This window comes from Gambusia affinis, linkage group LG21 (assembly GCF_019740435.1).
Source record: "Gambusia affinis linkage group LG21, SWU_Gaff_1.0, whole genome shotgun sequence".
Lineage (NCBI taxonomy): Eukaryota > Metazoa > Chordata > Actinopteri > Cyprinodontiformes > Poeciliidae > Gambusia > Gambusia affinis.
The window spans coordinates 8,933,566-8,960,508 of NC_057888.1; the positions used below are offsets into that span (position 1 = coordinate 8,933,566).

The 26,943-nt window shown below is 39.6% G+C and overlaps 1 protein-coding gene across 3 annotated transcripts in view; it reads left to right on the forward strand.

The window, feature by feature from the left end:
- dlgap1b (discs, large (Drosophila) homolog-associated protein 1b) overlaps nt 1-26,943 on the forward strand; it is a 93,883-nt gene that overhangs the window by 51,519 nt on the left and 15,421 nt on the right. For all 3 annotated transcript variants that reach the window (XM_044104364.1, XM_044104362.1, XM_044104363.1), the window contains exons 5-6: nt 4,775-4,952; nt 5,496-5,751. In XM_044104364.1, the coding sequence (XP_043960299.1) occupies nt 4,775-4,952; nt 5,496-5,751 (434 nt within the window). The remainder of the gene's footprint in view (nt 1-4,774; nt 4,953-5,495; nt 5,752-26,943) is intronic.

The window sequence follows — 26,943 nt, forward strand, 5'->3', positions numbered from 1 at the left end:
GTAGTCATCATGATTCTAAAAAGGGGAGGAAAAAAATAAAACATTGTTCTCTGAAATCATTAACAAAAACATTAATGCTCATGCCTTGTTTGTGAGGGTTGTCAGATTATTCTGACAGTAGCATCTGAACTTCACTCTACCAGGTCTTGTAATATATTTACAAGCTTCTTCACAGAGAAAATAAAACAAAGTAGACGTCCTATCTGTACATCAACATCAATCCCAGTAACAATGCTGTGGCCAGTCAAACCAATTCAGAGAAAGCTGCACAATTCTACCAAATCAGCCATAAAACCTTAGAAGAAATTACCCATCGATTAAGCTCCTCTTGCTGCTGTCTACATAGGCTACCCAAAGGTTTTCTTAAAGTTCTTCCTGTCGTTGGATCTGATCTGATTGAAATAGTAAACTTTAAAAACAGCAGTTACCAAATCACTGATTAAAAAAAGAAAAAATTGGGAAGTCACTTTTGCAGAATTACAGGCGAATCTTCAACCCTCAATCCATCTGCAAGGTTTTTTGAAAAAGCTTTGTTTCAAAAGTTAAACTGCTCCCAAACTGTGACCAAACACTTTGATGTCTTTCAGTCCAGTTTCTGTGCTGACTACAGTACTGAGACTACCCTTGGCAAAGTCTTCAGTAACATTCACATAAATGCAGGCTGTCGAACCTCAGTGCAACATTCAACACTGTTTACCATAATATATTATTGAAGCTGCTGGAGTTGAGTAGCACTCTCTGGCACAATATTTGACTGGCTTCAGTCTTATGTAAAGAATAGGGGTTCCTTCGTGTCAATATGTAACGTTTTATCACAACTAACAAAAATCACACTCAAGGAACCTCAGATTTTTTTTTTCTTTCTCAAAGCAGTTCTGTGTCTGAGCTGTGAGATTAAAAGCTGAATGTTATTAATGGGAAATCATTTAATGATATTGTTAGGTAAGGTGTTTGCTTCTCAGTGAAGCACTGAGAAACTTTATTCCTCACAGCACAAATTCAGAAATGTTTCCAGCTGCTAGTCCATCAAGGACATCTATTAAAGCCTTAAAGTGCAAATATCTAAAAGCACTGTGAAGACAACAACAACAAAAACGCTTTTTTGCATTTTTAAGAAGTTAAAGGCTAACGGTATTAAAGTACACCGTGTATGCCAAGTTTGGTTTTAAGATGAGCAAAAATCTTTCTCACTGTTTGTGGCTTAAAGTGATTTTAATGTGATGTCAAGAAAATTGCGGAAATGACCAATATTCGGTGGCTTTATGAAGCATATTTACTCTCAGATTGGTTGCTTTGCAAACAGCAGCCAATAGCATGTCAAGTAGCATTGTGCCCAGGTATTCGAGTTTCCAAAGCTGTATTTTCTGTTGAATTTTTATGGTGTACAAAACAATCCACAAAGAAGTGAGTTCATAACTCAATCATATGTCCTTTTACAATCATAAAAGGACATATAGCTGCAAACATACTTGCGTTCAGTTGCCTGACGACTAACAGCAACTGTATACAAGTGGTTTGTTCAAAGGTAGAAAAATACAGTCATTCAAGTTTTAAGGTTATTCTATACCAGTAAACAAATCTAGTTCTTATAAATATTTTAAAGCATTAATTAAGTCCTAGACACTCGATCTTTATCTTTCACCAAATGGAGGTATTTTACTTTATACTTCACATAAACAGAGAAAGAAAGGAGGACACATTTCTTGTTTTGAAGCATGGGGCTGTGACTGATTAGCTGTGTAATACTTGGAGATGAGAAAAACACAAGTGTATACTCAGTCATTGTTCATGGTTGCACAAACACTAGCATGCAAAGACACATTCTTATGTAAGAACATGTGGCGCAGCTTGGGGCCCCACTAATGACTTGAGTGAGGTGCAGGGAATGCCATCATCATTTGATACAATCCAGCCAAACAACCCCAAACTGCAGTGCTGCATTTTGGAGATAGGGAGTGAGTCGGGAGCCGCTGACAACTTGTTTTCATACCGAGTCTTTGTTAGCTGGCTCAAGTCTGTTCCACTCTGCAATGATTGAATAATCAGCTTTGTTTGTCCATATGTTTCAAAAGGCAATCTGTGATCATTTTGTCCTTGGTGTGCCTGGAATTACTCCCAAAAAGTTAGGCAACGTGTTTATTCTACTTTGCTACTTGAATGTTTGTTTTTTTTTAGTTGTTGTTTGTTTTTCTTTTTTGGGAGGGGTGGCAGGGGGTTACTGAAGAACTACAAATAAAGAATTTGCAAAGTAGGGAACAGGAGTAGGATAATTTCACCAGACAGCTACGGTTATTATTTATTGTCGGCTATGAAAAACATCTAAATGTCAATTGCTCTGTAGAGAGATCCTTTAGAAAACACTGACCAGTCAGTCTCATGTGTTACAAGTTGAATCTTGCTTTTAAAATGTCAAAACAGAGGTCACTGATTCCATAAGCAGTCTTCACTGAAATATTGAAAAAGATGTGCAGAACAAAGGCATCAGTGGATTTTTGTTTTTGACTCCATTCTTCTGTGCACCACCTACACCCACATGTGGAATTCAAGTTTCTGTTATGAATGATTCAGAAGTATCTGACATTTGAAATACTCAGTGTGACAAATTTGGCTCAGTTGAAGGGTATCTAATGTCTCCTGAGTGCAGAAGAAGACAGAAGTTTTAATCCATTTGATGTTTTATTTTTTTTGGTTTGTTTGTTTTGTTGTTGTTTTTTTACAAAAACACCTAACAAAGCAAACATATTATGAACAGACTTTATTAAATTCTTAGTAAGTATATTTTCTTATGTACACCTTCTCAGTGAAGTCAGTCCCGTAAATATAGTCCATTTTAAGAAAGATTTAAGTGAAATTTTAATACTTACCGTGTTTGAAATTGAGCAAGGCAGTCTGCAGTTTATTTTAATTCCAAAATTTTAAATTTAGCCCCTCAAGAGCACTGGCCATGCATGAAATTGCCTTTAATGTTCATTATGGATTGAGGAGTTATTTTTCATATTTGATATTTCTGGGTTATGACCTGAAAATTTTACTTTAAGATAAAGAAAAAAAAGACATGGAACAGGGCTTTTAGAATATATTGAACAAATAAATAATGGATATGAAAAGAATGACGATCAAATAAGCTATCCTTGTGGTGCTTGAGATCCATATTGTTCGATACCTCTTGAAAGAGGGTCAAACATGGATGAAAATTTTGCGATTGCTAAATGGGCATTTGACATCCTTACTCCTGTCCCAACAATTTGTCCCTTCAGTTCACCTTTATCCTCCAGTGTTCCATCCAAGGATGACTAATCTGGTTTGCTTTGCTGTGGCAACCAGGCTCTATTTTAAGGAAGAAATGCATAATTGAAGAGATCTGACCTGGAGGCAGAGAGCAGGAGCTCTACAGCATGTTTTCATGTGATGTTCTTAAATACTTGGATAATAAAATGGGAGCCAAAAGGAGAGGGAAACACTGAATATTTTTGCCTTTATGTTATTAGTAGATTTAAGAATCTAATTGACAATCTTCAAAATTTTTGTTTAAGTGAGCTATAAGCTGGCCATGATATGTACGACGAGGAGAACAAGTCTGATTCATATTTTGATGTCTCCTGAATGATGACTTGTTTGACCTATATTCAACGACCCAAACACACACAGTTGTTTGCACCTATGCAAACAGGCACCACAAATCATGCAGAGCAATCAGATTGGAAGCAGGTGGAAGATAATGAGACTCTCTGTTCGTCGCCCTTAGACGAACAGAGAGTCTAGTGGGTTTTTACCTAGTGGGTTTTTACCAGGCTGAAAGTTGTAGTGTTTATTTGCTTCAGTTCAAAAGTCTGTGAATGAACCCAAACCTAAAGGCACAGGTATAGTCACATCCATTTCCTGACATTTGTGAAACAGTCTCAATGGTTAAGTGTTTCAGAAAATGTTGCTAAGTATCTCAAAGACAGACTAAAGGTGCTGCTGCAATATTGCAGTGTTTTGCTTCATTAGATAAGAGTTTGTCCAGAAGCAGCAGAGCTGGATCATTACATCCTACTGTATATATTCAGGTTCCCATACTCTAAGCTCGGTAACATAAAATACCACAGTTTTTTTTTTTTTAGGAGTTTCGCCACCGTTTTAAAGAAAACATTCCACCTTATACCTACAGTTAAATTTATTTCCAAATAATAGTCTGAAAGGAAAAACTGACCACAGGGCAGAAAATATTGAAGATAATGGTGAATGAATGGGGGTAATTACACATGACACAGGCTTGGGCATTGAATCATAACTAAGCTTTTTGTTCACTAACAACACCCACGGTCACTTTACTGGTCTGTCTGCTGATTCACCTATATTCATCTGCAACACTGGTCTGTTCCAGTCCCCCACCCATTAATTTTTATCTCTCTTGAAGCAAAGACTGCAATTACCATATTTTAATTTACTGAGGTAAAAAGGTTTCTGGAGTAGTGGAACTGTTCTTCATTTTGTTCAGAAAATAAATTTACCATTTTAAATTGTTAGACAGTTATCAACCAAAATAATAGTCAGTCTAGATGACACATTAATCTCTCTTTACATAGAAAAACATATTATCAAATTATATTCTGCTGTGAAAAACAATGTAAAGATGGATTCTAATTTAGTTATTTACAGGATTTGTTTTTTGTTTGTTTTTTTTGCTCTAAAACCCTATAAGGTTATGTACTCCCTCCCATTTGTCCTGCTTCGACCTTGATTTTGTTTTGATTGGTTCATGCTCTTTTTCCTCTTTCTTCTCTTGTGGCAGGATTTCCACGGAGCACTCGCCCAAGCTGCAGATCCGAAGTCACAGCTACCTGCGGGCGGTGAGCGAGGTTTCCATCAACAGGAGCCTGGACAGCTTGGACCCAGCAGGGCTGCTGGCGTCGCCTAAATTCCGCTCCCGCAACGAGAGCTACATGAGAGCCATGAGCACCATCAGTCAGGTCAGTGGATATCTGGAGGCCCGTATCTTGTAGCTCATCCACCATGTCTTGTAAGCTTTTGCAGTGGGAGGAAGTCCTCTGTGTGGTCAATTTAACGTCCCAACAAAAATTCTGCAAAGACTGAAAGTAAGAAAAACCTCTGGACTCCTAATTAGTGTGTTTGCTGAGGCTCTGGTAATACATTAGTATTCTAATTGGCTTTCTAAAAGAAAAAGAAAAAACACCCCTGGTCTCATAAGTCTTCCTTGATTTGCTTTTTCTTCTGTCTAAAAACATTCTATGAACCAAAGTAGCAAATGTGGGCGAATATGCAGAATCTAAAATAAGGGATTAAAATTTTTTTCTGCATGTTAAATACACTAACAAACATGTTTGTTGTGGTGACCTTATCAGAATCAATTATCAAATGCCAAAATATGTTTCCCTAACTTGATTCTTCAGCATGTTGTGATTTGTCTATCAATTCATAAATGTCACCTTTCAAAGTTTCTTTTATCCAGTGCTTTTTGGCATGCTGTTATTCGGGGTGTTTTCCTTTCGCAGGTGAGCGAGGTGGAGGTGAACGGGCAGATAGAGGCGGTGTGTGAGTCGGTGTTTAGCGAGATGGAGTCGCAGGCGGTGGATGCCCTGGACCTGCCCATGCCCGGCTGCTTCCGGATGCGGAGCCACAGCTACGTGCGTGCCATAGAGAAGGGCTGCTCGCAGGAGGAGGAAGAGGGCGTCGTCGCGCTACGTGAGAGGGGGACGGACTCCCCCGCGCGCACCGCCACTACCGTCCGAACCATTCAGAGTAGCACAGGTTGGAGAAACGCTCGTTTTTCACATGCTGACTCATCTACTTGTGACTCCACCAAACATACATATTCTACAGCCCGTTATATATTAATCTGGGTGCAGAGGGCGCTGTGCTTTCTAAATAATGCAGCTCGGGAATAGAATTTACTGAGAAAGAAAAGCGTATTCCAATTACAGCAAACAAAGACATTTGATTGACATTTGATTGCACTTGGTAGCCCTTACAAAGGCCGTGATCAATTTGCAGACCATAGTCGCACTCTGCAACCATCCTCTATATTGCCATCCACCTGACCCAGTTTCTTTCTTTGATACAATTAGTTGAATCCTGAACTGTTATTTTTTCCCACGTAGAGAGCTTATCTAAGCTCCAAAGCTTGTGGACTGCTGGATCTTATTTTAGCCCCCTTTTGTGCCTCATGGTCGACAGAGGTTGACTTTTCTGTATCTCTATATGCCGGAGTGATGCTTAGTAGTCCTGGCATTCAGCACCGAGTGCCTCCATGTTTCAGGCTGCAAAATCCAAACGTCATTCGGGTACATTGCGCGTGTTGAGTCTCTGTCGCCTGATGAGGCCTGGCTTTCCCTTCAGCTCTTATTTAATTATGCCAATTAGACGAGAGCATTTCCCCAGACCAAGCTGACAAGTACACCAGTTGACTAATTAAACACATTCATTGCAAACTGGAACAAAGGTGACAACAAGTAAATTTTTGAGTGTGACAAAAGGTTTGTTCACCACATTTCAGAGACAATCTCTGCAGTGTAACTCCTTCTTTTCATCACAGTGTCTTGCATGACCCTTGAACCTTTGTGCATATTATTATATTATAGTCACAAAGCTCAGTGTATTTTATTAGGATTATTATTTATTAGGAGAAATTAACATTTAATTATGAAAAGGAAGGAGAATGATGCATGACGTTAAAATATTTTACGGAAGAAAATCTGAAAAGATTTGCATGCATGTGCAGAAACCTGGGCATTGTTCTTCTGAGGCTGGAAAACTTTGCCCTTTTTTCCAAAATAGCTTGTATAATGTTTACAACTGTAAACTTTATTTTACAAGTATTGCCATAGTGTCCTTTGACTGGGCCATTGTAGAACATTATTATGCTTCTTCTAAATCAGTTTAGCCCTGGCTGCATGTGTATTGTCATTGTCCTGTTAAGAGGTGAACTTTTGCTCCAGGATTTCCTTGTATGTAGTTGGCTTCCATTTCCCCATCAACTTAAACAAGTTAAACTTGTCATAAGTCTTCATGACCCTCTTTGCTCTCTAATAAACTTTAATAAACCTCTAAGGCCTTTGCAGAACAGTTGGATTTAAAGTGAGAACTTTGTTTTCAAATTAAATTACTTCTGAAAGCAATTTATTGCCATGGAATTTAATTAGGGGACTGGAGTAAAGGGTGGCCAAGACAAATTCATGCCTCCATTTTTAGGAATTCTATGTTAAAATTTTCCTAGTCCATGTATCACTTTCCTTCAGTTTCACAATCATGGTCTCTTCTGTGTTTGTAACACATAATCCTAATAAAACACATTGATATATAAGGCTGCAGTGTGACATGGAAAAATGTCAGGGAAATTAATACCTTGAGAAAGGCACAAACAGTGCAGGTTAACATTGCAATTAAAGACAATGATTAATTCAGCTAATTGTCTGGTTGTGTGACTGTAGTTATTGATCTATCGAAGACTGAGATGAAGACACAGACGTTTGCAGTTCCTTCCCAGGAGGAGGCTGGAGTTAATGAAAGCCATCTATCAGGGGAGATGCAGTGAGAAACAAAACTCAGTTTTCAACCTGCACAGCTGCTGCACCACAGAGAATCCCTCTTCTTTTCCTCTCTTTTGCTCTTTACTGTCTCTGATAGCCTTCACAAAAATATTTTCTCAATTGTTACACAAAGACAACAACTTTAAATGTCAGCAGAAAAAGCACTCATATCAGTCATAATGGCTACAGAGAAGCAGGCAGTTAAGTGGACATCTTTTTTTTTTATTATTCTTTTTTTTTACGCCTGGGTTCGCCACAAGACAAGAGATTAATTGGCGGTGTGGTCAGGCCCGATATAGCAGTGCTCCTGATTGGTTGTCAGAGTTGTATGTAATTTGTTCTCGACTTCTTCTGACCTTTGAATGAAAATGGGCCTCATAATCAACTGCAAACAAGCAGATGAGACAGGGATGTTAGGTTGGTGATGTAGGGAGCAGTTTGCCGTGGTTTTCCTGGAGATAAAGGACTACTTCACGTTACTGTCATAGTTGCACTACTGTACTGTTCATCACTTCCTGAGATTTTCACCACCTAGTCATCAGTCAGTGAAATTAATTATCTACTGCTTTTTAGCCTGGTCCAGTGGGAAGGCGGTGACTGGAGAGGGAGAACAGCTCGGCATCGCCACATTTTCTTGGTTTCACTCCATATCGGAACATAGGCTCACATGCAGAGGTTAACATTGTCGAGAGGTGGCTCAACAGCAATTTTCTGCTCATGCAGTGTTAAATACAGGTGTCATGGTGAGTCTCATTCTTAAAGAAACTCCATGCCTTAATTAAGTCTCCTTTTATATCCTTCAAAATTGAGGGCTATTATTTCATTTGCATTTCTGTTGTGACCCCTATTAGCATAATGCAATACTGAAAGCGTGGCTGCACAAGAAATATGATTAAATGCCCACTCATGTCCCTTAATGTTCAGTCTTTCCATTTAGATATTTTTGTTCTCAGATAAAATTTTTAGATCACTTTCACAGAATAAAATACTAATAGGCTGCATGAACTTGTATGAGCATTGCATAATTACGAAATATTTTTTTTATCTAATGCACATACAATAGCCCCCAAGCTTATTGCTTTCCTCCCGATCTCTGTTAAAGAATGAATAAATAATTAAAATTATATTGACAAATGTAAAGAAATCCAACCTTTAATTTGAATATATTTATCTAGTAGATAGGGCTTGACATGTTTAAAAATAATTTTGAAAACATAGTCGAGGTGGCACAATTATTTGCAACATCTTTAGAGTAATTCGAGCATGAAGAAACCTTTAATTAGAAATCAAGAATTTCCTCTTTCCTTGTGTTCTAAATGTGGTGTGATACATTGATCACATCCTCCTATGCAATCCTCAAAATGGGGAAAAAACAATATTACAGACCATTCAAGACCGTGTAAGTACAACTCACTCATAGTCAGATAAATAATTCTATATTTTTAAACTAATTGAACCATAAAAAGCTCAATCCTGGATGAGGAGAAGTATTTGTTTTGACACAATGCACAATTAGAAGGTGGAAACCTTGTTGAAGGGCACAGCGTCATAAACTCTTCAAAATACCAGGACATTTTAAATGGAAAAACTGGTGATGTTGTAACGGGTCATGACTGGGACTCTCAGCAGGATGACAGGTTAGGCCCAACTTCTTCATTCAGCCTCCTAAAGCCACCAGATTTTTATACATCTTTATCAAGAATGTCGGCATTTATGGAGAGTAAATACATCCGCAAATTAACTTTACCAACAGGACAAAGCAATTTTACATTTGAAACCACATCATGCATTCATTTATGCTCTTACATATTGTTAAGTGGACAGCATTTGCATTGCACTATACAGTCATTTCTCACAAAGCGAAATCCTTTAACAGCTTTTTCACAGTTATTTATTGTCATTGTTCCACAACACAGAAGAAGCGCAAAAGCAGGCATTTGTGCACATACACACATGCAGAGATTACGGTGGATTTCACAGGAAATCAACTGGGGGCCCCAAAGTGAGAAGTGAAGATGTTGTTGTAGTAAATATTGCATGATGTTTCAGAAGGCTGTTCTCAAGCACTGGTTCCAGAAAAACAACCCACACTTATGGCTCCTGCTCCCGTTTGTCCCAGTGGCAAACCGCCAAAATATCACACCAAGCACACACTCGCACTCTGGAAGCTGTGAGAATCCCATCAGCTTCCTTTCCGTTTCACCGGTGCACTTCTCCTGCCCATTATTATTGATGATTTTATAAACCAAAGGAGGAGAACTGAACCTTTGATCTCCTCTCTTTGAACGTCAAGTGGCTTCCTCTCTCTCTCTCTATCCCTCTGTGTCTTTGCCTGTCTGCCCACTCAAACTGGCACACCGCATCACACTCGAGGTACCCTCGCAATCACTCACGTGTTTGCTAACTGCAGCCCCCGACAGACACGTTTGGCTGAGAGATCGGATCGGTTTAACAGAATCTGCGGCAGATCCTCTTTGTAAAGCTTGGGAAAATCCATAGTAATCAGTTAACGTGAGGATTTCACTAAGCTAAGCTGTGGCTCCTCCACCTCGCCTCGTCTTCAGTTAACATATTAATCACCTTTTCACCCTGCTATGTCTTGCACCTCCTTCGCCTCTGTTACAACTGCCACATCCCCTTCCTTTTCTCTGTAGTAAAAGGTTTAAGCAAGAAAGCTTTCAATTACAAACGTGTCACACTGATTACAATGGAAACTTGTCATAATATACTGTTTCTTTCTCTGGCCTGCCTTTGATAGTTTAATCAATTTTTTTATGCTTTTTTTTTTTCTTTAGAAGTGATAATAGATTGACTAAAGTGCTAGACTATTCCCCCTACCTAGACTCTATAAAACGATCCAGGTCGGTGTTTAATGGCTGTGAATTTTCTTCAGCTCCAAAGAGAGACGTTGTACTGAATAAAGCACTCCCTAAGGGGTTCGGCATTTGAGGAATACTAGCAGTTTAAATTGCTGAGTGCCTTTTCAGACACTCAGTGGAATATCACCTCTTCATTTAGTTTTTAACTCTCAGGTAGAGATGTGCTTTTATCTGCCTACATTGCTATGCTGGATTTGGAGCAGCTAAACAAAGGTAGATAAAGCTGTTTGCAAAGAAAAAGAAAATAAGATGCATTAAATTTTTGAGCTTTAGAACTGGACATTTGGAAGATAAAAACAGAGGAAATCATTTCAGTTATAAAAAAAAAATCAATCTTATTTATATATATTTTTAAATATATTCTAAAAATAGCCAACTTATTATTTTACAGAACAAACGCACTCAAATTTATTTATTTTCAATTATTCCATATTTATTTTTAATATTTGCAATTCCTGTGTGCAGAGCCAGCTGCATTTAGCTCCTGGTGAAAGTGCATATAAAGTCTTTAAAATATATTGTTTTTCAGAAAACGATGTGAAATTTTGTACATTTTCTCCACTAAATTAATGTATTCAAATTAATACAGATTATTTTTTATGCCAATAAGCATAAAAGACACATAATTTACCACTTAAATAAAATAACTAAATGCAGTGACTTTAGACTGCCTTACTCGCCTCATAAGCATGGCCTTAGTAAGTCCCTTCTTGTTCCACTATTCTGGAAAAACACAGTGCTGTTGAGTATTTGCTGCTCTATTTTACAGTGGAGTACTACAAACTGAAAGTGAAGACCTGTACAACACTGCCCCCAGGGGCTCAGTTTAACACAGCACTTCACCTCTGCCCCTTCTTCTACAGTAGCTGGGTGAGTGGGTGGATGGAGAAACTACCAGACAGCTTGACCCAATTAAGAACAATCCTTGCCATCGCCGGCTCCTTTCAGTAGGTCCTGATCTGAGAATAGAGCCCGGGAGAATAAATATCACCGGATTTCCCACAGCGCTAAATATAGGCAGCAGGGATACAGAGTGCTACAGTCTGACCAGATCAAGATCAAGCCGACCACTCGAGCAGCACGGGCCCACGCAAACATCCAGGAGCAGGGCCAGAAGTTTTTTGTCATGTGCCGGGGTGACTCAATTTTGGTAAAAGCAAAAGAAAAGACCACTCTAAGAGTGTTTTGCATATATATATATATATATATATATATATATATATATATATATATATATATGTGTGTGTGTGTGTGTGTCTGTGTGTGTTTGTTGTGACTGTTCCCTTCCAAGATGGGCTGGGTGAGGGAATTCAGGTGAAGAATCAGTAACTACTGGTTTTATGGAAATTAGTGGTGGAATGTGGTTGCAGTTAATTGCTTTTTAATTAAAATCTATAACATAATAATCAAACGGTTTAAATTAAAATACCCTTTTTGCTGCGCAATTATTGAATAAATTGACATAGGAGACTGTTATGGCAGGTTATGACTTAGTAATTTCTTGGTAAGAGAAAAATGTTTTCTAGTGCACGAACAAAATGAATCGATGACTAATTTGTGACACAAGCTAATACTGGACGTCTAAGCAAAATACACAAATTATTACAAAAATGAAAACAAAAATCTTCTTTGTCATATTCTTAATTTTGGGTGAATGATATCACTAACACACATAGACATTTGAGAAGTCAGGAGGCTCTGCGGGGGAAGGTTAGGATGATGACCATAAGCAAGACTGTCCCACCCTGGATAAGTTTGTGTCGGATATGTTAGGTTGGAGAGGGGTGTGGGGGTTTCCACTGACACAAGATCCACTTGTGTCAGAGAGAAAAGTAGGACTGCGGACGCTGTCTTGTGTGAGCTAAACTGAGATCTAGAGATTTTTCATGGAGATATTTCAGTGTTTGTACAACACGCTCCACAGCATGTGGGACTTCTGGATCCGACTCTGTAAGTAAAGCTTTAGTGCTGTTTGTTTCTGAGGATGGCATCAGGACTGGGATTTGAAAACAAAAACATTCACAGGAAGCAAGGATAGTCATTTCAGAATAAGAGCATGGTTTAATGAAATAATAATAATAAAAAAAAGTTAAGTATATCCAAAATCCATTGAAAATTGTGAAATCTTAATTCTACTTGTCAAGGAAAACTATTAAATGGCCACATTGGTGGCACAAGTTGAACTTACATTTGTCCGAACGGTACTGAGATATACTTTGAAAATTGGGTTCATGATTTCTAATTACCTCACATGTTTTGAGGTATAGACACCAACACCCTTCTCATGGTTTCTGATTAGTCATCCTTCATTTCAAAATGTATTTGTCTTTACAAAGCAATTAATTTAGAGGTCGCTAAATTAAGTGCTATATGAAAACAGTGTAATTTATGTTTAGTTTCTAAAGATATTTTTATCGCAACGTTTCATTGTAGTAGTTTAATAAAAATGGTTATCTTACCCTATAGACACAGTGTGTCTTTTCAAGAAAATATTCATACCCATAATCATCTCTGTATTTTCTCACATCACAATCCCAAACCTCATTGTTTTTCAATTCTTTATGTGATAGACCAGTAAAAACTAGCATTTACAGTAATTGTAAAGTTGAGTATACGTATATCTCTTAAATTGTGGTGTGCATATTTAGAATATCAAAATATGCTTTTTCACTGTGCATGAATATGCTGGGGCAAAATTTCCACTTTAGATCACTAAATACTGTTTCTGTGTGGATGTGGGGAAAAAATTGTTAAAAATCTTGCCATGTAGACAAGGCCTTAAGTCTCTCTGGGAGACAGATTAATAAGAGATGCTAGCAAGATCTGTAACTGGAGGAGCTGCAGAGATCCACAACCCAGGTGGGAGAATCTATAGAAATAAATGAGTCTTGCTCTATGTAGATGTGGTATTTATAGAGGAATGACAGGGGGAAAAAAATGTTGTAAGAAAGGTGTCTTATTTATTGCAATGCATGGCATCCAGAAAAAAACATGCAGAAAAAGTTCTGGTCAGATGAGAGCAAAATAAGACTTTTTGGCCAACATTAAAATCGTTATATGTGATGGAAAACTAACAACCTGAACACACCAGCCATGAGGTGACACGAGGTGGTGGTAGCATCGTTCTGTGGAGATATCATACCACAGCACTGACAGGAAAGCTGGTCAGAGTTAATCTGAAGATAGCTGGAGGAAAATCTTGAATAAAATGCTTGTTGAAAGCTGCTGCAAAAGACTTGAGTCTGGGGTGGAGGTTCACCTTCCAGCAGGACTACAGTAAACACCCAGAGCTTCAATGGAATGGCTGAGGTCAAATCAAATCCATTTGTTTGAATGGGTTACTCAAAGTCCAGACTTAAATTCAATGAAGAATCTGTAGCAGGACTAAAAATTGATGCATTGATCATTTTCCTTCCAATGGACTAGTTGGGTTTGCATTTTGTGAACACATGAAATCTATTAAAAATACACAGAGGTTTGTGTTGTTGGATAACATGTTCAAGTGGTATGAATACATTTGAAAGATGCTGTAAGTGGGCTGTGGTTTACAGCAGTGAGGCCTTTATAAACTTTCAGGATCTTTCCATCCTCTTTTCCCTCCAAAATGGACTCCATATGAGCATGTGGCCACGTCAGATTAGCTTGTTGCTCCCAGCGACCACTGTTGGAAGCTTCCAGCTCTGGATTTATTTCGGGACGTATTTCAGACATGGGGCGGGCTGACAGGTGATGGAGGAAGGCATGGTGATACTGTATTACAACATGAGCCTCTTCATGGTCTGGATATTTAGGTCACACTAACGTCCCCTCTGGAATTTGACTTCACTGTGGTTCATCTCAGAGTTCTATGCTGCTTAGAGAAGAAAGATGCTGCACCCTAAATGCTTTCAGGGGGAAAAGATAAGTGGTGCCACTTACCGGTCCAAGGTCTGCGAGGGTTGATAGGGAACCTCTGACGCTCTACTGCCTGACAGATGAGCAGTCTGTGGCCCCATGTTTCTGTTCAAGCATCTGCGTTTCAATGAGTCAGGGAGACGCTTGCCAAGCTGAACTGCTTGCTTGCTCACCTACCATCTTTCAGATGTCTATTTTAAGAAGAGGTTGAAAAACCCAGCTGAGCACAACATGTCATGGATACACACAAACACGTATTCAGCACATGGGCATGTTCATCCAACCAGGCCACGGTCATGAGGGATTATACTACTATTGTGTCAATAGGAACATTATGAGTTTAAGAAGAGAGAATTGTTGCTCTGTAGATGCATAGGAAATTAAAAATTGATTCATTTGTAAATAACGGCAAAAATGCTAGCATTTATTTATTTTTGTTATACTATTATTAAATTATTCCATATACTGCTATCAATTTACTCAGGGAGACTGATAGTCTTAAAGTAAAAGCAGTTACAAATTCTGGTCATCACCCTTCACGCTTCATCTTAAACATATTTTTAGTCTTAATATTTAAACATATGGTGCTGGACAATGTTTTTAGAGCTCAGCCCTGTTGAGTCACTTTTTAGTGACTAAACCTCAGACAGGAAGACCCCAAAATAAACTGCAATTAAAGGCCATTGTGGTAAAAGCAATGCATAACAAAACATAAAAACTCAGCATCTGGTCATGACCAGTCATGGCAGTCAGCATTCAAATCTAGTATTTCATTTTCAATCTTTTTTTTTTTTTTTTTTTGTCCAGATACATTTGAGCTTCTAAATGAAGGAAATGCATATAGCAATGGTCGTAATTTCTAACATTTGCACATCACTATTTGGTTTGAAGTCCAAAGCCAAACCTTGTCCAAATATTTATGGACCTGACTGTAATGGCTCATAAAATGCTCAGAGCAGGAATAAGGTAGAGACTCTGAGCTTTTGAGGATGCCTAAAATAGTATTAAAAATCTGTTGTATTTTAAAATCTCTTCAGTTGAGTCTGAATTCTTACAGGGGTCTCAAACTCCAGTCCTCGAGGGCCGCAGTCCTGCAACTTTTAGATGTGCCTCTGCTGCACCACACCTGAACAGAATAATTCAGGCTCTGGAGAACTGATCTACACAAGGTGGAGGTAATTAAGCCATTTCATGCCAATGTTTTGTACCTGTGGCACATCTAAAAACTGCAGGACTGCGGCCCTCGAGGACTGGAGTTTGAGACCCTGCTTTAAACGTTTGCTGTTGAATTCAACATTATCAATTTGTCACCACTAGAGGGAGCTACATTCCTAACTATTTTTGTTGCATCCCTGCAAGAGACATCTGAATATGGAGAAATACATAACTTTTTTTTTTTTTTTTTCTGCAATTACTCTCAGATATAATCTTCTAGGGCCAGGTTCTGCATCAACATAATTATAGTGTGTTTACAGAAGAGATGGATTCTGAGATACACCGTGAGCATTGTTGGATATTAAAACCCTGAGTCATGACTGACATTCATGCTTCATTTGATGTATATGTGCCTCCAAGTCATGAAGATTAAGCCGCTTTTTGTGAGGATGTTGTATTTTGAGCTCCGTCAGCCTCCTGTGCTCCTTGGTTATACACAAACACACTTATAGGTTTCTTAGTTTCCTTCTCTGCTCTTTAATTACAGGGCCAGTCAAAGCTCAGATTTAACTGCGTGTGTCTTTGCATGTAAACTACAGGTGCGTGTGAGCGGATCAAAGTCTCCATCTTCTAAGAGGGAATTTATATTCAAAGAGGAATATAAATTAAACACCACTCTCTCTCTGTCTGTCATCCATTTCTCCGATTCTCTCTCCTCTGGTCTCCTTTACACACCTGCATATAATGCTGTCTTTCCCAATGCTTTGAAGGCGTAAGTAGGTGTGTTTGACAGGAAACAAGGGCCGAGTCGAGGCATGTGGGGACGCACTGCGCTCATGCACTGCTTGCATGTGAAATAAAATAGACTGAGAGAAAAAAAAAAGATAAAGACAGCCCGTCTCAGTCGTGGCTGGCAGCTGTACTCGCTTTGGAGCATGAGGGTGTGTGCGCACATGGGCTGGTGTCAAAGTGTTTTTGTGTGGCTTCTTGGTCTGCAGCTGCGGGATCAAGCCCGAACTGGGAGCTGGATGTGGGTAAACTGTGATTTGGCTATCTCTTTTCCTGGAGGAGATAAATCCTTACCATGCTGGTGTGTCAGCCACTCGGTAATTACTTCGTCCTGTCACGGCTGTCTGAGAATGTGAGCCAGTGGGAACTTGCACTGTCGCTCTTTCACTGACACAAAGAAGAAAAGAAAAAAAAAGCACTCAGCGTTTCTTTCAGACAGCTCATTGTCAACATATAATGTTAACTGCTACATAAATAGAGCCGAATGATATGTGTGAATGTTATTTTAATTTATTTTTTTTTACTTTTACATCTGAAGTCTTGTATAGGTGTTAAGATAAACTGTTCTTTCATATTTGTCAGTGCCTGTCAAATGATTCTATTCAAATTAAGGGTCTTATTTTGCAGGTTTAGAAATCGATCAACTTTTGAAGTGACAGATAATTAAGTGTTTAACTTAATGCTACCTTCCTTTTTTTACTGCGATTGACAAAGTCAGTGCTTGTCTGAGACATTATTTTTTGTCTCCAGCCAGGGATATAAAATGGAAAATAAAGGTAGAATCTATTTCTCTGTCATCTTAAGTGATGTTGTCTTCTGTGTGTCCTCAATGAGAGTCTGGAGAAAAGAGCCATAGAATAATGGAATAAAAGATGTGGAGACACAGAACCAAGAAGTGAGCCCAACTGGCATAAAATAACTTATTTTAAATATGAATATTTTTATTCAGTGTAACTATTTAATTGTTCACCATCTGATCTTTAACGTTCCAACAATCTTAATTATACTTTCACTGTTTTCTGGCATGGGAACCTATCTAAAGGAGGAGTTCCTCCTTTTAAATTTCCTTTTATTTTCTCTCTCTCTCATCTAAACTTAGATTTCAGTCATACTTGGAAATCCCAGATAGCCGTAAGACCACTGAGTTTAGCTTTCAGAGACAGGGAGATGTTGATTATTTTTTAAATAAACTTAGCCATTTTATTAGCTAAATATACTCTGCATGCTCTTTTTCAGCTCTCATCATAATTTCTCTTTACGCTAGTGTAGAGTTGTTTTGTTTTAGTTAATAACATTGCTATTCTGACATTATATACATTTTTATAATATGCATACCTGTAAAAGGTTCAACCAGAATTAAGTGATTTAGTAGAACTTTCCCATTTAAATAAAAGTATCATAGATTTGATAAAGATTTTAAATAAATGTATGAAAACTTAATGATCCATAGATTATAAGACATTATTAAATCTCTTCTTTTATGCAGCACACTATAAACACGAGATATGAAATAAAATATGTACCAGACAATTACATTTAGATAAATCAGTTGTTCTCCAGATGTCTGACTTTAGCAACTGAAACTTTCTTGTCTTTTGTTCTTCTTGTACCTTGAAGATTATTTGGTGCTAAAATGTTTTTTTGTTTTTTTTTAAGTAAATGAGGATTTTTATCAGATTCTTCACTAGATGTCACCATTGTCACACCTGTGTGTGAGCTTGCTGCTATTAAAGCTTGTGTAATCTGATTCATCTTAAGTGAATCTGGCCCCTGTAAGGTGTGACATGATGTGATCTCAAGTAACCTTTCAGGAAAAGCTTTGTCTTTTTGTGACCTGAAATATTGCCCGTAACCTGCCTGAGCACGCTCGTGAGCAGAATAAAAGGAAAAAGGATAAATCAGAAGGACTTTAAGCTTTCCTTTTCAGTCGCTGCGGGGTGTTTATGTTTACTTACGACTTAATTGGTCCTGGCTTGTTAGGGGCCTTTGGAATGCTTTGATTATAGCCATTCGGGGAGGAAGAGTGGCGTTTGGATATCTTTTGACACAGGAAGCGCAAAGCATGAGAGTGTCATTCATGCTTCTCCTGCTGCTCTCAGTTCAAAAACAAAAAAAATTTAGGAGTGGAGGCGCAAAGAGGAGGAGGAGGTGACGGCAAACAGCAAAAGAATGGCTGCTGCTGTGCACACCCCTGCTGTCAGCACACATGCAGTTATTTCCAGTTAAAAGTAAAGCAAGGATTACATCCACCCTCCCAGATTTGGGAAAGAAGTAAATGGGCCGACTGGTGCATCAGGTGTGTGGTGGGTTTGCTCTGTTCCACTCCTCCTGTTTCCTGCCCATGTTTTGGCATCAGAAAGAGCAAAGGAAAAAGCAAAGCCCCGAAAGGATTTCCTCACTGTTGACTGTGGATGATCCCTGTGGCTCCTGCATGCTGAAGCTGGGCAGGGCAGGGCCTGCAAACCTAAAGCCCCAGGGAATGAAAAACATGAGCGAACGGGTTGTATAGTCAGACTTCATGCAGGGGAGGACAAACATGTTTCTGTTCAGCGCTGCGTTTTTTGTATGTTGAATGTTTTGAAACTCTGCTTGACAGCTAAATGGTGCGGTTACTGAGTTCATGTTGCTTTCAGAGCAGAATCTGTCGGAGTAGCTCGGTGGAATGGTGCACGGCTGTAAGTGGGTGGTTTGGGCTGCGCAGTGTGGGAGGCCAGGCCCCAGTGCAAATTAAAGACTTCTCTGTGAAAGTCCCAGACTCGGCTACAGTAATATGACTGAGCAAGAAGTCTGTGTGCAAGCGGCGGCCGGCGGGGCAAGAGACCCAGCCCCTCCCTACCCCATGCTTTTTTTCTTCTTTTTTTTTTTTCTTGAACCAATCATTAAAAATAAGCCACAAACTCAACCCTGATACATACTGAGAGACAGAAAAAGAGAGAAAGAATGCATCCCCTCTTTCTCCTCCCTTTCTTAACGCTTTGCTGCTTCACTAACCAAGTAAAACAGGATGACGAGGGGGAGTTTGGTTCAAGATTTTTAAGACATGCTCTCAGTCCCCTCCTCCATGTAAAGAGAAGCAGGAGGGGTTTTTTCTCTTTCTCTCTTCTGCAGAGGGAGAGAGAAATGAATGGGGAAAGGAATGCAGGAGACAAACGACAGCTCTCGGCAGGAGAGTGGGAATGCTGGAGAAGCCATTGTTCCCCAGTCCTCAGTCAGACTATGCAGGTAGTGAATGTAAATACGCAGGAAGCGAGAAGGGAAGATTGGTGTGAAAAGTCACACCTCAGACAGACAGACCCAGCACTGATGTGTGAGCTCAGTAATTCATATTTTTCTTGAAAAATATGCTTTTATACACCACACATTCCTCCAAACTAACATACCCAGCCAGGACTTACAGCTGCCATCTGATCCCTTCTCCTCCTCTCTGTCCTCCTCCTCCTTCAGCAGGATGTATAGGGTCACAAGGTCAGGACTGGAAACCACAAAAAACTTTATGCACCAGCGTTGCCTGGTTCTTGTTCCAAATCCCCTTCACTCCCCCTCCTCTTTTCTACCTCCTGCCTTTTTTTGTTGTCTACCTCATTTTCCTCTTCCTCTCTCTCCTAACCATCCAATCTCCCGTCGCCTCCTCTTTCATAGAAGGCCTGACGTTTGGTTTTGGGCTCAGATGGCTTAAGTGTGCCTCTGGCTGTGGATTAGGCCGCTAGTGTCTCCTCTCTCCCCCTCCAGCCTTGCTCCATGTACAAGTGGTCAGGACAAAGAACGTCAAACAGGGCGAGAGAGGGAAAGGAATGCAACAGGGGGGAAAAAAAATAAAAACAGGCACCAACACTGACGTTTTACTACATTCCTCAAGAAGTAAAATCGCCGCACTTGCAAAAGCAACTGTCTTCTTTTTGAAATTTTAAAACACAGGTTTTACTTTTTGTCTTTTGTTGTGAGTCCTTAGAGAGATTTCAGCAGAAGGCTGAAAGAAGTGAACTTTTGACCACATTCTGCTGCATTTATATGTAAATAACAGCTGCAGCGAGTGCAGCAATCTTTCATGTAATGACACGACACCAACATTGTGTTTATGCCCTTAAGGCTGATTCCTTTGCACCTCTTGTGTGTGGTTTAGTTCAGAGGTTTTTGCTAATTTTTAGGGTTTTTTCCCTACACTTTGCTACAAAACTTTTAGGATTTATATCTGGTGAACAGTAGACAAGACAAGCTTGTACACAATATTGGGTAACAAGCTAGAGACCGATATTTCAGCAACATTGTGATGGGAAGCAGAAGAATTGAAAAGTCACAAGGTGGTTGAGGTGTAAACAAAATATTACAAAAATATTTGTAAAATATTTAAAAAATATTTAATTTAATTTCAATTGTAATTGAAAAGTGATTCAGTAGACACAGTTGAAACCCTTTATTGATTTGTGGAGACAAAACGAAAGCTAAACAACCCCCCCCAAAAAACTGGCTGACCACAAAAATGTCATTCTTAATTTTCCACAAAATATCATTAGTTCCATCTTATTCTGGTGAGTTAAACATTTCACATCTTCTGTAAGCTGGATACATTGATTATTTAGAGCCCTTATAAAGAATCTGTCCTTTTCTAGCCCAGAGAACTCCAAAGCACTTTACACTACTTTCAGTCATTCTCGCACACATTGATGGTGGTATGCTACAGTGTAGCCACAGCTGCCTTGGGACAGTTTGACAGAAACGATGTTGCCTCTGACCACTACAAGCAGGCAAGATGGATGAAGGATTTTGCTCAAGAACATAATGACCAAGACAGAAGAAGCGGGGGTTGGAACCGACAACCTAGTGCTTACAGGACAAACTCTTGCTGTCACCGCCACTGACATATTCCTGCTCAAAGACTTAAAAATGCTCATTGCTTTTTCTAACCAAGTATGGATGGTCAACTCTACAAGTGGTCTTTCTCAGCTGACAATGTCAACACAACAGAGCAGATTTGACAGAACACAACTTATTTTTTTACTTCAAGATAAGAGTCTCAAACATACTAGCCAGCAACTTAACACACATAATCATCGGCTCCTATAAGCACACAAGCAGCGGATTTCACGATGATGAAAATAATAGTGGTGTTTTAATCTTTGAGATCCCTAGTGGACAGTGATGTATGGCCACAGCTGTGTTTGCTACTTCAAGACAGTAAGGAGTTGTCGGTGTTCTGGTTATTTTTACTTTTCTACTTTACTTTAATTGTAAAGTAGAAAAGCTTGTTTTGGGGGGACGGCTCAAAAGAAGCCAAAACAAGCTGTATTCATCAAAACTCCCTTGCCGTTAACTAGTTACATATTCAGATACCTTTTTTAGCCTCAGTCACGAATCCAGTTTCATTTAATGACTGACTGATTTCTTCCAGCTACATGATTTTGCCCTCAGCTATGCTGGACTCCTTACAGTTGCCACTGGAATTGCTGCCGACACATCTGATGTGTCACTCAGCACAGTGAGACAGTCATGCTTTTAAAGTATCAGTCAGTCGGTGAGCAATGCTTTGGGAAATGAGACTAGTGAAAGCATGTGTGAGATGTGTGGGTGTGTTAGTTTTAGTGTTTTGGCTAAACCTCAAGTTTATGCCCCACAAGGCTGCTGGAATGTACATGAGCTGAAGGAAACAGCACGGCCAACTAACCCCTTTGTCCTGTTCTCTTTTTGTCTCTACTTTTTCTCACTTTTTCCCCCCCCCTTTAAATGGGTGACTGTGCTCTCTCTTTTTCTCTCTCCATGTCTGAGTCCCCTGAAGCCAGGTCTTTTGAACAGTAAAAGAAGACTGATGTGTCTCTTCACATAGTTATGGGCTAGTCAGGGAAAAGCTGTTGCCAAGGAGGAGTGGAGAACAATGTGATGTGGCCTGGAGCTGTGACAGAGCAGGTCTACTATGTGAAAACCCCTTCATGAAGTGAGGTCTTGCCAGAGAAATTGGCAGAGTCACCACTGGAAACATGTAGTCTCCACTGCCGCTTGATTCACTCGCTTAAATCTTCTGGATTTTGCTAATGGGAACCACTTATGCTAAAGTTAACCAGATATTTTCTTGCAAATGCCAAATGTTGGGAAAATTTTGCAACAAACACTTAGTGTAAGTCACATTCAAAAAATATTATATTGAATAATATTTGTGCAACAACATTTGCAATATTTCTTAGAATGGTTTGAGGGTGCAAAAGTATACAATATAAAAAGTAAAAGTTGAATGGCTCTCAAATACTGATAACAGGAGTTTATCAGTATTCGTACCTTTTGATGGCACTAACGTTACCCATTTCCAGTGGAGATTCATCCCACAATGTGTCGTTAAACACTGTTACCTTCATGTAGGAAAAGTCTCTATGACGGTATTTAGAGTGCTCCAGATTTTTAGTTACATCAAATATTTAACTACAGAGTTGACCTTTACTGTTGCCAGTGGTTTCTGTTTTTAGAACAACTTGCAATAAAGTAATGCTAATTTTAAAGAATATCAAACAATCATCTGCATGCATCATATTTACATAAACTAATAAAACATAGACATTTTGCTAAAGTCAAACTGAAAACAATTTGATTCAAATTGTGTAATATTCAACTTATCACTATATTTGGCACGTAGAGCCTCAAGCCTTTAAAGAAGCATGGACGTAACAAGGCTTTTAGTTTGAACTTGGGTCATAGGAAAGTAGGTTAAGTGAAGTGGATCTGTTGCTTAACACCACACAGTTGGCTCCCATATTTAGTGGCAGCCGACAGTTGTAAACACACTCTTATCTCAGAGATTGAATAGCTTGGCGGGGCAGTTGACCGCTGTTGACACAGGTTTGTGTCAGAAAGGGCAGCCCAGCTTTGTTGATATCATTGCCAGTCAGATGACACTGCACTTACATACAAACCAACGCTTTGCAGTGATATGCAAGCTGTAGTTTATCTCAAAGAAGGAGAAAAGTGCAAAAGTTAGCACAGGATGTTTATAACTTCCTCCCCAACCAGCGCTCACACATGCTAAATATACTCCCTTTAAAAGGCCCTCTCAGACTGCCACCTTCCCCTCATGCTCACACATGCACATAGGCGCACACAGTGAGCTATTGTGTCTGAGATCTCAGGCATCTGGAGAGCAGAAACCCTCTACTCTGACCTCTGACCTCTGCAGGCTAAGAGTTTCAGACTGACATGAGGCTTTCAGAGGGACTTTCAGGTAGCTCAGAGAGCTGTCAGTAGGTTCTTTTAAAGGGGCTATTGTATACAGCATTCAGAGGGGCTTTTTCTGTGCTTGTGAATTGAAGACATAAAACTCATTTTAAACATTTTAGAAAAAAACCCTAATTTGAATCCAATTTTTTTATTGTGGGAAAACTAATCATACATTAACAGGTAGATGTTTGGAAAATAAAATGGTGGTATACTGGATAAAATTATTGTATGACAAATGCAGTTGAATAATATTTTTAGTATATATTTTACTTTTGTAACTATTTTACTTTTGGTCATTTTTTACATTTGTAATCCCTGACCTGATTTGTTCTTGATTTATAAATATGACATGACATAGTAGCCCACCTTTCGAAATAGGAGAGACAGGAGAACTTGCCATTAAAGTAATTTAGATGTGTGTTGACATCAGAAAATGGCTAAAACAAAATAGCCACTCGCGTGTAGAATTCTTTTACAGGTGAGTAAGTCCTCTTTACTTGCCTTAGGAGGTAAAGAGGACTTAAATTTACCTTATCGGCATTGACAACTGGGTAGTATTATGTGGAAAAAAGGTCTGTTTCCTGCTTTTTGAAGATGAGCACACATATTTCTAACTTGAATAGCATGTGCATGTGTCTTTCTTTCCAAGAAATACTAAGTGACATAGGTATCAGTGTCATGTCAGATTCATGTTCCAGAAAAACAGAACAACACAAATTTCTCATCAGTCATAATATTCAAAATTAAATAACTCTACTGAATTTATTTCTGAGGCATTATTACACATCCATACCAGTGACTGCGCCCAGGCAACAATAAACTAATCAAGTAGCATCTGTCATGTTGCCTTTCTGTTCACAACAGTGGTGTAATGTTGCACAGTGTGAATCTTGTAACGTCATTGTCATTCTGTGAAGCTGCCCTAGAAACAGAAGGACAAGCCTTTGTTTTTTTTTTTTTTTTTGACTAGCATCCAAGACAAACTGGTTGGGAGAGTTTTAGCAATCGGCTACACAAAGCGGATGCTTCAAGGCATGAGACGTGCTGATGTATCCTGCTTTTTGTTTTATTTCTTGTCAGTGTTATGCTGGCTGCCAAGCCGGCGTTCCTGCTGTGTTTTCTTGTTGATTGGTGCTCAGAGTAGTGTCCCAAATGGCCAACAGAAGCTATCCTCTGCCTGCTGCTGGTACAACACTGGGCCTACTGGCAAACCTTGTGTTGCTGTGTTTCACCATGGTGACACTGTTACAAAGGACTCCAGCTGGCTCACAGTGGGAGCTTGCGTGAGGGAGTGTGACAGACAAAAAGAGAGAAGACAGAAAAATGGACAGAGCTGTGCCGTAACTTATTCTCGTCCCTCCTGGTCCTCTTTTTCTTCAATCTACTTCAGTTTTTCCCTCGCTCTTAGCTCACCGCCCTCCCTACAAACCTTCACCCCCAAACACAGTGCAGCTGGGCTCAGCTGTCAGTCGTTCACTATCCACCCCCTTTTCTTTATCTTTGCATTTGTTTGGCTAGCAGTGGATTTCCCCTTGGCCTCCGCACGGGGGAGCTCACTCGCTCCTCCACCAACTCAGCCAGCCCTCTTAAACCAAACCATCTGCTCTTTGAAGTGGCCTATCACAGATCCACAGATTGGAGGTTACAAAGCAGCTGCCTGCCTTCAATCTGAGCAGTGATTAAAACAAAGGAAACAGCGCACACCTAGACAGACACACAGAGTGGGACACAGCAATCTGTGAGTCAAATAAAGAGGTGGGCTCCAGGATTGGCAAGTTCTGTTTTTGTTTCTGGGGCTAGAAAAATGAATGGAGGCCACTTTGTCCCGGGGGAGGGAAGAAGGGTTTCTTTGATATTATCAAAGCCAAGGGAGGGGAGAGTGCTCTGCCAAAAAGAAGAAAAAAACGAGCCACTATTCACACCAGTTTGTCGGCATGAGACTTTTGAAGCATTTGTCAAATAAAAAGAGATTTGGCAGGGAGACACTAGAATTTTGTCATTCACAAACTCCTCTCCTCCTTTGGAATGACAGTGATGACAGCAGGCTTCAGCTACCTCTGTGAGGGGGTGGACGAGAGGAAATTCCTCAAGACCATTTCCATGAAGTGAGAACGCTGTCCTTTTCTGTTCCATGCGAGAGAATGAGTACTCTCTCATGCTTGGTCTTTGATATTATTAGGTGAGGAGATCTTTCCTTAATTATCATGAGAGGATTTGATGGAATCCTGTGTCGCATTCCTGTTCTGCTCTGTCCTTGACCGTCTCTGCACGTGGGAGGTCTGGGCGCAGTGCACTTCTCCCAGTGCCTTCACTTCTGCAACAGAACCAAACTGTTTAGTCATATCGGTGGAAACTATGGGAAACTTCACCTCACACCCCCCTTCTCCCTGTCCCTTGTCTTATCAAGACAGTTGTTTTCCTCTCACTTCAGTCAGGCCGGAACAAATTTAGGGATTCACTTGTTTTCATCACTGGAACTTTCGTAAAACGGCAACATAGTCCCTTGCACAGACCGGCACATTGTTGACAACGCCTCCTGATGGATGGAGAGCATTTCACGGACAGGAAGTCTGCACTACCCCCCACCTACATCTTGATGTTGAGAGGCTGAAACATTACGCTGGCTTGTGTCAGTGTTATAAGTGTTTCTCTGCAGACCTGTGCATTTGCTCATGTGTACGTGGGCCTGTCCAGACTCTTCTGTGTGTTTACTTAACCTGCCTTAGCATTTGAAACCGCTTGTCATTCTCTGGAGTCCCTGGCTCTTGCCCTGACAGCAAGGTGGGACGCTACCATGCCGTCTCCGGTTTCATATAGTGCTTTATTGAGCGGATGAAAACCCTCTAACTCTTCTGAGGGCCCAAGAGGAATGCAAAGACATACATACACACACACACACACCCACACCCACACCCACACACGCCCTCATGTGTGACTTTTAGATCACTTCAAGGGATAGATTGTCTGAAAGCAGCTGTCATTTTATCCTTTGAACCTCCTGGTTGATAGGGGCAGGACCTCTCCCTCAGTGCATCTACATGTGTTTTGTCATTTATTTTTTTCCTCCTCAATTTTTACCTAAAGGGAGGTTGCAGTACTTAACAAAAATATTCGTATTCCTTTTTAAGATGTTTCAACTATCCAACCACAAACTTCCATGTGTTGTAATTGATAGAAAAACACAAAGAACTGCAGTGAAGTTAAATAAAAATGATTGTTCTCCAATTTTTTATTTGTCAAATTCTGAGGCATGTTTTGATTTTTAATAACCTTGAATAAAATCAGATGTAACCAAGTGGAATCCTTACTTATTAAATGGAGACCATCTGTGTATAATTTCTTCTCAGTATAAATACAGTTCGTCTTTGAAGTTCTCAGGGGTTTGTTAGAGAACATTAGTGAACAAAGAGCAAGACCGAGTAGCTCACCAGATGGTTATGGCATAAAGTTGTGGAGAAACCCAAAGCAAGATCAGGCTACAGAACAATTTCCCAAAGTTTGAA